General features: G+C 41.1%; 1 protein-coding gene across 1 annotated transcript; it reads left to right on the top strand.

Annotated features, from left to right (window-relative positions):
• The first annotated feature begins 784 nt into the window (after positions 1-784).
• Positions 785-12,361, top strand: LOC112255205 (zinc finger protein 239-like). The gene is made up of 2 exons (XM_024428247.2): positions 785-924; positions 11,204-12,361. The coding sequence occupies exons 1-2, from the start codon at positions 873-875 to the stop codon at positions 12,268-12,270; spliced, it is 1,119 nt and encodes a 372-aa protein (XP_024284015.2). The 5' UTR covers positions 785-872; the 3' UTR covers positions 12,271-12,361.
• The last annotated feature ends 1,462 nt before the right edge of the window (positions 12,362-13,823 follow it).

Consider the following 13,823-nt stretch of genomic DNA (forward strand, 5'->3'; position numbering starts at 1 on the left):
TTTTGATATGAAATAAACAGTCAACATGACTCCAAAGGATTTTAATTTGTTGAATTTGTTAATAGTCCATATTGATACAGAAACACTAAACCATGATTTATATTTATTAAGAACAAGTTGATTGACAAAGAAACACTGGAAAAATTGGAAGAATTGAAAAATGATCCATGTCAGAAGTATGGTTCAAAGCAAATATGTAGTGAGTGTAAAGTTTGATTCGTTTTTAATGAGTGAGAATTTAAAACAATCAACACATGCTTCTCTTTGAACGAGTTAATATAATATTAAAAAATGTACATTTTGGTTCCTCAACTGCGTTGCCCACTCCAGTCAGCAGATGGCGATGTGCGTGTTTTAGGTTCAGGCGACGCTGCCAGTGTGACGTATAATCTAGTGGACGGGACGCTCCTTCAACAACAACAGCTAGTCAGACACCTCGGTAGCTTTCTAGCAAACATAGCTACAACATTCACGCTCTTTACACTGTTTTTGGTGTATATTAGTCGCTGTGTATTAAACACACTTCTGTCGTATGTAACTTGTTGGCCCATTTAATTATATGTTTACGTTGTTTGTCAGCTGGCTAGCTAACATCCCCGACCATGAGTTCACTAAGCTACTCTCCTCCTGATAAAGAAGAGGTCTGCTGGACGGAGAAAGAAGCTCTCGTCAAAGAGGAGGAGGAAGAGAAGGATGGTACAATACAAAAAGAAGTAGAGGGTGAGGCTGTTACCGTGAAAGAAGAAGAGAAAGACGTTTCAGTGAAAGAAGAGGAAGACGCGTTCAGAGTGAAAGAGGAGGAGGATGTTACAGTAAAAGAAGAGGAGAAAGAGGAGGAGGATGCAGTTTATGGCGTGAAAGAGAAGGGGGAGATGACTGTCACATTGGAGGAAGAAGAGGAGGTTGGAGATCTGTTTAACACCAGTAAGTACCGTCTCTGCAGTCGTTGAACCAATATGCAGTAAAGGGGTTCTACACTTGAATGTTGTTCTGTAGGAATGGCTGAAGCTACACTGTAACGTGTAGAACATCAAGAGTGGACCATCAACAAAACGTTAACAATTCATCAAATGCATCCAATGACAATGTCTGAAATACTGTAGTCCTCAATATCTCTTATTAGATTGTCCCAATATGTAGTCTTAAAGGAGCAATCAGCTTTTGGTTTTACTCCAATGTTTGTCAGTAAATATAAACAAACACTGTATATCCTCAAAACATGGTTAAAGCTATAATGTTGATGTCATGGATGGTTGCATTTCTCCAGCCCCATCCCTCAGCTTTTTACCGAAACGGGCAGGGAGTACGCTTTGTTATTGTTTCTACTAGAGGTCGACCGATTATGATTTTTCAATGCCGATACCGATTATTGGAGTACCAAATAAGGCGATGCCGGTTAATCGGCCGATTTATATATATTTTTATATATATTTATATACACACACATTTTTGTAATAATGACAATTGCAACAATGCTGAATGAACAATGAACACTTATTTTAACTTAATATAATCCATATATAAAATCATTTTAGTCTCAAATAACATGAGAACATATGTTAAAAGGAACCACCAGCTTTCATGGGTCTTCAATATTCCCAGTTCAGAAGTTTTAGGTTGTAGTGCAGAAAGCAGAGCTTGTCTGCATGCTCCCCTGTCAGTCAGCTCCTCCGTTTATCATGAATGACCACCCCTCACTGAACACTCTCTCGCTTGGGACCTAAGAAGGTGAGGGACAAAGAAATGTCTTTGCCAGTGGAGCGAATGATTGAAGTCTGTCCTCATTCTGCTTCCACCACTCCAAAAGCATGCCGCTCTTTCTGTCAATGACAGGCTCTGTGAGGTAACGCTCAAACTCAATTTCAAAACTACACTGGACTTCCGCCCTGCTCTCTTGGCTTCCAAGTATTCTAGCGTAGAGGCTGTCCACCAGAATGGGTGGCTGATCTACCTGGACTCTTTGCCTTTTTGCACCAGCATCTGGGTCCTCCTCTTCACTCGTCCCATCTGCTGTGGCTCTGGGATTTGGTTTCCTTAGTAGGTCAGAATCCTCCTTCAGCTACTCTTTTGCTTTCTCTAGTGCTGTCCCTGAGCTGAAGGCATAGCTCTTGTAATGTGGATCCAGGACAGTTCCAGCACCAGGCTCTTTGTCTCCTCGGCCTTGGAGAACCTCCTTGTCAGACTGTCCAACATGGTCTTCCGTAAAGTTTTGATGCCTTGAGTAGAAGAACTCTCCTGCTGTAGCATCAGATTCAGCACCGACACACTGGGGATGCTTCATGCTGCAGTAGAGTTGTAGTGGCTCATCTCCAGTGTCACCTTCTCCATAGGTGCCAGAGTCTCAATTAGGTTAGAGACAATGTCCCACTGTGCAGCAGACAAACTGCTGATGTGTCTGTATTCACCTGCATACACACTCAGTGCATGCCTCTGTTCAAACATCCTTTGCAACATGTGTAGTGTTGAGTTCCAGTGAGTTTGAACTGTTTGGATGATGCTGTGTTTGGGAAGGCCAAGCTCTTCCTGAATGGCCCTCAGCCTCTGTTTGGCCAGTACAGAGTGGTCAAAATGAGTTGCACAGCTCTTCAACATGGCAATAATGTCTAGCACAGCTCTGACTGGATAGTCCATCATTGATTTCAAGCTGTAGGGTGTGTGCACTGCAGCTGAAGTCTGGAAGCTCTGCCGGTCTCATACCTTTCACCATGTTTGCCCCACTGTCCCTGAGGACCAGCACTACACGTTCTGTGTGGATATCCCAGTATTCCAACATGGTCAAAAACATCTCTCTGATGTAGTTTCCTGTGTGTGATCCAGTCATACTCTTGACATTCAGCACAACCTGCTTTCTTGTCCAGACATTGTCAATGAAATGTCCAGTAAGGCTCATCAGGGACTCTGTAGTGCCTGACCAGCAGTCAGTTGTGAATGCCATATGTGGAGCGTTGACTGGTGCCACCAGATTCTTCACAACTCTCATGTGTTTTATCTAGCATTTCGGTGCAAAATAATCTTTATCTTTGATCCTGGACCGGGGTTCAGCAAGAGTAATCAGCTGCTGAAAACCAACGTCAGACACCACTGTGAATGGGTGTTTGTCAGTGGCAATCATCTCAATAATTGCTACATCCATCTCCTTGGCCCTCTGGTCTTTGTCCTGCCATTTTGCTTGTTTATTAAAAAGTTGTAAGATTGTAGTCTGTGACGTGTCTGGATCACTTTTTCCTTGTGAAGAATGCGTTTGTTTTTTTTCATCATTGCTTCCTTATAGGCTTTTGGGTCTGTGTTCTTAAGGTTATTCCTCAGGTTCGTGGTATTTTTTGATTCAGCCGTTGCTGACCCCATGCTTACATTTTTATTTATTTTTTACAAATAAGACACCTTGCTTTCCCTGGTGCCAATTCCATGTAATAGTCCCACATTGGTGCTCTGCTTTTCTCTGCCACCTGTAAAACACACACACACAGCTCTGAAGTGACAACGATACTGAAGAGTCTGCTTAGGAGACAAATACTTTCAACTGTTTGAATAATAAAAATCGAGTTTAAGTTACCTGTGTTGAATGTTGAAAACAAAAACTAATTTATATATGCAGGAAATCCTATTTTAATAGTGGGCATGGTAAGAATTGACTACCAAAGTGTGAGTCATAATCCCCATTACACCTAGCAAAATTTGAAAAGGGGTTCCTTCATTCATTTATTCCATAGGATATTTTTTAGATTCACTTAAAATAAGGTCTATGTTTCATGTAGGTTTACACCACCTTGCCACTTTGATAACTGTGTAGATATCCATAGGACAAGGTAACTCTGATCAATATAAGCAAAGATCATTTTTTTTGTAGAATGGATTTATGAAAATATGTTGAAAAATGTTACCTTATCCTAGTGAGATTTACACGGGTATCAAAACGCTGAGGCATTTTAAGCCTGCATGAAACACATCCCTTATTGGAAGTAGATCAAGACCTTCTCTATGGAAGACATGAATGGTAAAATAACGAAGGAACCCATTTCAAGTTCAGCCGCGTGTTATTATAGGAATTATGACGCGTCGACTATTTCGCTCTAAACCATATACCTTTGACTATTACGAGCCTGCTGCTGCCTACCACCCCTCAGTCAGACTGCTCTATCAAGTATCAAATCATAGACTTAACTGTAATATAATAAACACACAAATACGAGCCATAAGTCATTATGGTCGGCAGGGTAGCCTAGTGGTTAGAGTGTTGGATTAGTAACCGCAAGGTTGCAAGTTCAAATCCCCGAGCTGACAAGGTACAAATCTGTCGTTCTGCCCCTGAACAGGCAGTTGACCCACTGTTCCTAGGCCGTCATTGAAAATAAGAATTTGTTCTTAACTGACTTGCCTAGTAAAATAAAAAAATAAAAAATGGTCAAATCCGGAAACTATCATTTCGAAAACAAAACGTTTATTCTATCAGTGAAATACGGAACCGTTCCGTATTTTATCTAACGCCTAAATATTGTTGTTACATTGCAAAACCTTCAATGTTATGTCATAATTATGTAAAGTTCTGGCACATTAGTTCGCAACGAGCCAGTCAGCCCAAACTGTTGCATATACCCTGACTCTGCGTGCAATGAACGCAAGAGAAGTAACACAATTTGCCTAGTTAATATTGCCTGCTAACATGAATTTCTTTTAACTAAATATGCAGGTTAAAAAAATATCCTTCTGTGTATTGATTTTAAGAAAGGCATGGATGTTTATGGTTAGGTACATTCGTGCAACCATTGTATTTTTTTCACAAATGCGCTTTTGTTAAATCATCCCACGTTTGGCGAAGTTGGCTGTTCGCAACAAGCCGGCCCAAACTGCTGCATATACCCTGACTCTGTTGCACAGAACGCAAGAGAAGTGGCACAATTCTCCAAGTTAAAATAAATTCATGTTAGCAGACAATGCTAACTAAATATGCAGGTTTAAAAATATATACTTGTGTATTGATTTTAAGAAAGGCGTTGATGTTTATGGTTAGGTACACATTGGTGCAATTGACAGTGCTTTTTTCACTAATCACTTTTGTTAAATCACCCGTTTGGCGAAGTAGGCTGTGATTCAATGATAAATTAACAGGCACCGCATCGATTATATGCAACGCATGACAAGCTATATAAACTAGTAATATCATGTGTAGTTAACTAGTGATTATGTGTTAGAGGAATTCTAAATTCCTATATGTTTTGTAGCCAAAACCAAATTCGCACTCTCTCTATTTCATTAATGAGTTGTAAATTCATTAATTATGCATGAAATAGATCGAGACCAGTCTTAAAAGTCAACTAACAGCGTTTAATTCAAGTGAGTACTGACCCAATATACAAAGAACATTACATTTTAAAGAGAGAACATAAAATGATGTCATCAGTTTCTCACACCCTCTCCGATCCACACAATAGCGCAGTGTCTTCAGGTCTGGAGATCTTCTTCTACTCCCCTCATAAAACAAACATTCCAACCTGTCTAAAAGATATACTTTTCTCCACTAATGGAACCTCAAACAAACATTCTTATCTGTCTGAAAAGATATATGCCATCCTTCTCCCTTTCCCGCAAGGTACAGACAATTAATTTGTTTTACTTACATTTTCAGTAACAGCATAACCAAGAACCCATACATTTCATACCACAACATAATAGTATTCAAATAACTGGTTCTAATTTAAATGTATACATAATTAATCATTTAAACTATAATTTCCTCCAACATTATGTTAAGCTTGATTGTTTTTTATAAGATAAGTTTAATGCTAGCTAGCACCTTACATTGGCTCCTTGATGCATTCACATAACAGGTAGTCAGCCTGCCATGCAGTCTCCTCGTGGAGTGCAATGTAATCGTCCACAATCTGTGTCCAAAAATGCCGATCACCGATTGTAATGTAAACTTGAAATCGGCCCCAGTTAAATCGGCCATTCCGATTTAATCGGTCGACCTCTATTCTACACAGCGCGATATCAACCCTGAGCATATTGGGTTGTATTTCTCCACTACTTCACTGTATTCCTGCCGTAAGCTCTGGACCATTACACTGGATAATCGCACCTAGCTAGCTGCTACCGAGTGGCCCAGTCCCGAAGCTAGCCTTGAGCCATCTCCCGGCCTGCTCAGTGGACCCTATGATCACTCGGCTACACAGCTGATGCCTCCCAGACTCTTCACTGAGACGACTAGAAGCCACTACATCACCGGATTCCTGCCATAAGCTCTGGACCTTTGCACCGGACTCTCCGGATTGGCTATAGTGGCTAACGCCCTTGTCCCGAAGCTAGTACCAGTTAGCCTCGAGCCAGGTGCATTTCTCAGCTAGCAAACAAAATGACTCCAGCTACAATACCTCTTTTGCCAATTGGCTTGGACCCTTTGTCAACACGGAGCCCCGCCGATCCATCACGTCTGGTCTGCTGCCGTAATTCCGTCCGATATGCCCTCAACCGGCCTTTGCCGGACGTCGGTGATGCCCTTGTCCTGACGCTAGCACCAGTTAGCCTCGAGCCAGGCACATCTCCTGGCTAGCATAGTAACGACTACCTAACGGCTTCCCTGTTTCATACAGTTGAAGTCGGAAGTTTACATACACTTAGGTTGGAGTCATTAAAACTCGTTTTTCAACCACTCCACAAATTTCTTGTTAACAAACTATAGTTTTGGCAAGTCGGTTAGAACATCTACTTTGTGCATGACACAAGTCATTTTTCCAACAATTGTTTACAGACAGATTATTTCACTTATTCGCTGTTTCACTGTTTCACAATTCCAGTGGGTCAGAAGTTTACATACCCTAGAGAAGTTAAAGGCAGTCAACTTAGTGTATGTGGGACGCTACCGTCCCACCTGGCCAACATCCGGTGAAATTGCAGAGCGCGAAATTCAAAAATACTAAATTCAAATATTTAACATTCTTGAAAATATGTTATACATCAAAATAAAGCTTAACTTCTTGTTAATCCAGCCAAAGTGTCAGATATCAAAAAGGCTTTACAGCGAAAGCACACCATGCGATTATCTGAGGACAGCGCCCGCATACAAACACATGACAATGCTTTTTCAACCAGTCAGGTGCAACACAAAAGTCAGAAATAGCGATATAATTAATGCCTTACCTTTGAAGTTCTTCTTCTGTTGGCACTCCAAAATGTCCCGAAACATCACAAATGGTCCTTTTGTTCGATAATGTCCTTCTTCATGTCCCAAAAATGTCAATTTATTTGACGCTTTTGATTCAGAAATACACCGGTTTCAACTCGCCCAACATGCCTACAAAGTATCTAATAAGTTACCTGTAAACTTGGTCCAAACATTTCAAACCACGTTCCTAAACCAATCTCAGGTACCCTAAAACGTAAATAATCGTCGGTGATGCCCTTGTCCCGACGCTAGCACCAGTTAGCCTTAAGCCAGGCTCATCTCCCAGCTAGCATAGTAATGACTACCTAACGGCTTCCCTGGTTCATATATTGCTGTTCACTGGACCCTATGATCACTTAGCTACAAAGCTGATGCCTGCTGGACTGTTCATTAATCACAGTACTCAATTTGGTTTATTTTGTTTATCTGTCGGCCCCAGCCTCGAACTCAGGCCCTGTGTGAAGTTAACTGACCCTCTCTGCCCATTCATCACCATTTTACCTGTTGTTGTTGTCTTACCCATTGTTGTCTTAGCTTGCTCTCCCAATCAACACCTGTGATTGCTTTATGCCTCACTTTGTCTCTCTCTAATGTAAATATGCCTTGTATGCTGTTTAGGGTAGTTATCATTGTTTTATTTTACTGCAGAGCCCCTAGTCCCACTCAACATGCCTCAGAGAGCTCTTTTGTCCCACCTCCCACACATGCGGTGACCTCACCTATCATAACAAGTGCTTCCAGAGATGCAACCTCTCTTATCACTCAATGCCTAGGTTTACCTCCACTACCCACACCCTACCATACCCGTCTGTACATTATGCATTGAATCTATCCTACCACGGCAAGAAATATGCTCCTTTAATTCTCTGTCCGCAACGCACTAGACGACCAGTTAGCCTTTAACCGTACACTCATCCTACTCCTCTGTTCCTCAGGTGATGTAGATGTTAACCCAGGCTCTGTGTGTCCCCAGGCGCTCTCATTTGTTGACTTCTGTAACTGTAAAAGCCTTGGTTTCATGCATGTTAACATCAGAAGCCTCCTCCCTAAGTTTGTTTAAATTAATTTCTCCAGAAATGTCTCTCACTATTGCCACCTGTTACAGACCCCCCTCAGCTCCCAGCTGTGCCCATGACATCATATGTGACTCGATTGCCCTCCATCTATCTTCATAGTTCGTTCTGTTAGGTGACCTAAATGGCATATGCTTAATACCCCGGCCATCCTACAATCCAAGCTAGATGCCCTCAATCTCACACAAATTATCAAGGATCCCACCAGGTACAACCCTAAATCCGTAAACATGGGCACCCTCATAGATATTATCCTGACCAACTTGCCCTCCAAATACACCTCTGCTGTTTTCAATCAGGATCTTAGGAATTACTGCCTCATTGTATGCATCCGTTATGGGTTCGTGGTCAAACGACCACCCCTCAACACTGTCAAACGCTCCCTAAAACACTTCTGCGAGCAGGCCTTTCTAATCAACCTGGCCCGGGTATCCTGGAAGGATATTGACCTCATCCCGTCAGCAGAGGATGCCTGGTTGTTCTTTAAAAGTAATTTCCTCACCATCTTAAATAAGCATGCCCCTTTCAAAAAATGTAGAACTAAGAACAGATATTGCCCTTGGTTCACTCCAGACCTGACTGCCCTCGACCAGCACAAAAACATCCTTTGGTGTACTGCACTAGCGTCGAATAGTCCCTGCGATATTCAACTTTTCAGAGAAGTCGACCCAATACACACATCAGTCCCTAGCTTTTTTAAACAGAGATATTCAAGTTTTTTTCCATGGAGAATAAAGTCCCAGGACCTGAGGCTAGGAAACACTGTCACCACGATAACAGTCAGAATTTTTTTAGTCTGTTCAAAAGTCCAGATTCCGAAAGCTCCGCAGCTTCAAAGGGGGTTTTAAACAGACCTTTTTCCATCCTGTCCTGCCTTTCTAAAGTCTTTGAAAGCCAAGTTAACAAACAGATCACTTACCATTTAGAATCCAACCGTACCTTCTCATTTGTGCAATCTGGTTTCCGAGCTGGTCATGGGTGCACCTCTTCCACGCTCAAGGTACTAAACGATATAACCGCCATCGATAAAAGGCACTACTGTGCAGCCGTCTTCATCAACCTGGCCTGTTGTCCAGACCTCTGGCAGTCTCTATGGGGGTACCACAGGGTTCAATTCTCGGGCCGACTCTTTTCTCTGTATATATCATCAATTTCGCTCTTGCTGCAGGTGATTCCTTGATCCACCTCTACGCAGATGACACCATTCTGTATACATCTGGCCCTTCTTTGGACACTGTGTTAACAAACCCCCAAACGAGATTCAATGCCATACAACACTCCTTCTGTGGCCTCCAACTGCTCTTAAACGCTAGTAAAACTAAATGCATGCTCTTCAACCGATCGCTGTCCGCACCCGCCCGCCTGACTAGCATCACTACTCTGGACGGTTCTGACTTAGAATATGTGGACAACTACAAATACCTAGGTGCCTGGTTAGACCGTAAACTCTCCTTACAGAATCATATTAAGCATCTCCAATTCAAAATTAAATCTAGAATCGGCTTCCTATTTCGCAACAAAGCCTCCTTCTCACGCTGCCAAACATACCCTCGTAAAACTGACTATCCTACCGATTCTTGACTTCGGCGATATCATTTACAAAATAGCCTCAAACTCTCTACTCAGCAAACTGAATGCAGTCTATCACAGTGCCATCCATTTTGTCACTCATACCACCCACCACTGCGAACTGTATGCTCTCGTCGGCCAAACCCACTGGCACCAGGTCATCTATAAGTCTTTGCCTGGCCGCCTTAACTCAGCTCACTGGTCACCATAGCAACACCCACCCATAGCACACGCTCCAGGAGGTATATCTCACTGGTCATCCCCAAAGCCAACACCTTCTTTGGCCGCAGTTCTCTGCTACCAATGACTGGAACGAATTGCAAAAATCGCTGAAGTTGGAGACTTATCTCCCTCACTAACATTAAGCTATCTGAGCAGCTTACCGCTCGCTGCAGCTGTACACAGCCCATCTGTTAATAGCCCATCCAACTAGCTACCTCATCCCCATTTTTTATTGACTTTTTTTGCTCTTTTGCATACCAGTATATCTACTTGCACATCATCATCTGCACATCTATCACTCCAGTGTTAATTTCCAAATTTGTAATTACTTCGCTACTATGGCCTATTTATTGCAGTGCCTCCTTACTCCATTTGCACACTCTGTATATAGATTTTTCTATTGTATTATTGACTGTACGTTTGTTTATTCCAAGTGTAACAGTTTTTTTGTCGCACTACTTTGATTTATCTTGGCCAGGTCACAGTTGTAAATGAGAACTTGTTCTCAACTGGCCTACCTCGTTAAATAAAGGTGAAAACCAAAATTTAATTAAAAATACATTTTAAAAATCATAACTTTTTTGATAACACCCAATTGGATACTGTCATTAACGCGGTTCTTAATACTGTAGCAAACATTATTTTAAGCAGGACATTCAAGCGAGCCTTACAACTATAATCCAAAGTAGTTTGAAATGCACTCATAAGCTTCCTGGACATGGAGGTTACTTCCGGAGTTTTCCCCCATTCACATTCTGAATACATTGTGAAAACTAACATCTTTGCCATTTTTGCTCTAATCAGATATAGTACATCCACAACTATCGGTTTCCTCATTAGTGGGGAGGAGTTTCTTCAACCAAATTGCATGTGCATCGCCCTCGTGCCACAATTTTAGTAAACACAGAAAGGGGCCTATATTGGAGACCAAAAGTCGTCTGGCACACTGCTTAGAGTTTCAATAACATGAATATCTTATTTCTAGCCTACAATCATCGATGTTACTACTAAAATATGACTATTCTTGCTCATTTTAAGACAATTGTCAAATAATTTTAACATTCATAACAGGTGTCAATTGTTGTACAACATCATGGCTACGCTGTTGTCATCACCTCTTACAGTGGATTTCCACTGCTGTGGGCCTTTAACCAGCTGTCTGACTTTGTTGTTCACACAGGAGAGATACGGGACTATCGTGGATCCTCTGGGGAGCCTCAACAACCTCATGATGCTGAAGAGGCAGAGATGAGTCTCTCCAGATCAGAACACCTCAATAAACACCTGCAGAGATCCACAGGGAAGAGACCTCACTGCTGCTCTGACTGTGGGAAGAGATTCACCTCCTCATCAGGCATTAAAATTCATCAGAGAATCCACACAGGAGAGAAACCTTATAGCTGTGGTCAATGTGGAAAGAGGTTTACTCAGTCAACAGGCCTGATATCACACCAGAGAATACACACAGGAGATAAACCTTATTGCTGTGATCAATGTGCGAAGAGTTTTACTACATCTAGCACTCTGACTTTACACCAGAGAATACACACAGGAGAGAAACCTTATAGCTGTGGTCAATGTGGGAAGAAGTTTACTCAGTCAACCGGCCTGATATCACACCAGAGAATACACACAGGAGATAAATCTTATTGCTGTGATCAATGTGAGAAGAGTTTTACAACATCTGTCTCTCTGACTTTACACCAGAGAATACACACAGGAGAGAAACCTTATAGCTGTGGTCAATGTGGGAAAAGTTTTGGTCAATCTGGCAATCTGACAGTGCACCAGAGAATACACACAGGAGATAAACCTTATAGCTGTGATCAATGTGGGAAGAGGTTTACCACATCTGTCTCTCTGACAGTGCACCAGAGAATACACACAGGAGAGAAATCTTATAGCTGTGGTCAATGTGGGAAAAGTTTTGGTCAATCTGGCAATCTGACAGTGCACCAGAGAATACACACAGGAGAGAAACCTTATAGCTGTGATCAATGTGGGAAGAGTTTTACTACATCTGGCTCTCTGACTTTACACCAGAGAATACACACAGGAGAGAAACCTTATAGCTGTGATCAATGTGGGAAAAGTTTTACTACATCTGGCTCTCTGACTTTACACCAGAGAATACACACAGGAGAGAAGTCTTATAGCTGTGATCATTGTGGGAAGAGTTTTACTACATCTGGCTCTCTGACAGTGCACCAGAGAACACACACAGGAGAGAAACTTCGTAACTTATAACCGTTGTCAATGTGGGAAGAGTTTTACTACATCTAGCCAGCTGACTTCACACACAGGAGAGACATCTCTTAACTATAATCAATGTGGTAAGAGAGACACTGATAAAAGATCTCTAATTAAAAATCAGAAAATACATGAAGGAGTTGTTTCATGATATCAATGAAATAATGACACAATGCAGAATGTTTTAACATTGTAGTAGGAGTGTTTTAATGATGTCACAATGTAGAACCCTAATAGTTTGCCCCCTGTTCTATTGATTTCAGCATTATATGGATATTAAGCCTCAGGGTGAAAATCCAGGCTCTGAATTGAAAGACTACTATTTATGTAATATAACAAAAGTGACTAACAAAAAAAGAGTTGTGTTATACTTAACACGTTGGTGACCCACTTGAATCATAATGCAACACTTCAAAATGTTTAGGTTTTCAATATATCCAAACTGTTTCTGCATATTGGTTATTGATTTGAACACGTTAAAACTGTGTTTTTAGATTACGCTATTCCAATTTAGCAAAATGTAATTGATGTTCTTTTAGCCTGTACACATGGACGCAGTATAATAAATTGGTCTATAATAAATTTGATTAACAATCCTACATCACTCCAGCATTTCTTGACAACATTCAAGTGCTAATTGTCTTTATTCCACTACTGAAGTAGCATGACTCAAGTCACCTTACATTTCAAACATTCAGGCTGACAAAAGATACATGTTTTATTATTCCATGCCTCACCATTAAGTGAATTATTGCCAATACATATTAACCTTTCTAGGGCGCTACCCCTCGACAACATTCCGCCGAAAAGGCAGCTTGCGAAATTCAAAAATATTTTTTACAAGTATGTAACTTTCACACATTAACAAGTCCAATACAGCAAATGAAAGATAAACATCTTGTTAATCTACCCATCTTGTCCGATTTCAAAAATGCTTTACAGCGAAAGGACAACATATTATTATGTTAGGTCATAGCCAAGTAAAAAAAACAGCCATTTTTCCAGCCAAAGGTAGGAGTCACAAAAAGCAGAAATATAGATAAAATTAATCACTTACCTTTGATGATCTTCATCAGATGACACTCATAGGACATCATGTTACACAATACATGTATCTTTTGTTCGATAATGTGCATATTTATATCCAAAAATCTCTTTACATTGGCATGTTACGTGCAGTAATGTTTTGATTCCAAAACATCCGGTGATTTTGCAGAAATTCTCATAATAAACATTGATAAAAGATACAAGTGTTATTCACAGAATTGAAGATAGACTTCTCCTTAATGCAACCACTGTGTCAGATTTTTTTTTTAACTTTACGGAAAAAGCATAATCTGAGAATGGCGCTCAGAGCCCAATCCAGCCAGAGAAATATCCGCCATTTTGGAGTCAAAAGAAGTTCGAAATATTCGCTTACCTTTGATGATCTTCATCAGAAGGCACTCCCAGGAATCCCAGTTTGACAATAAATGACTGATTTGTTCCATAAAGTTCCATAAAGTCCATCATTTATGTCCAAATAGCCACTTGTTGTTAGCGTGTTCAGC

Source organism: Oncorhynchus tshawytscha, linkage group LG07 (assembly GCF_018296145.1).
Source record: "Oncorhynchus tshawytscha isolate Ot180627B linkage group LG07, Otsh_v2.0, whole genome shotgun sequence".
Lineage (NCBI taxonomy): Eukaryota > Metazoa > Chordata > Actinopteri > Salmoniformes > Salmonidae > Oncorhynchus > Oncorhynchus tshawytscha.

Bases quoted from the DNA above. Each gene is read 5' to 3' on its own strand.
- LOC112255205 (XM_024428247.2), top strand. From the start codon at position 873: ATGACTGTCACATTGGAGGAAGAAGAGGAGGTTGGAGATCTGTTTAAC. The intron at 925-11,203 runs GTAAGTACCGTC...TTGTTCACACAG, and splicing joins TGGAGATCTGTTTAACACCA to GAGAGATACGGGACTATCGT.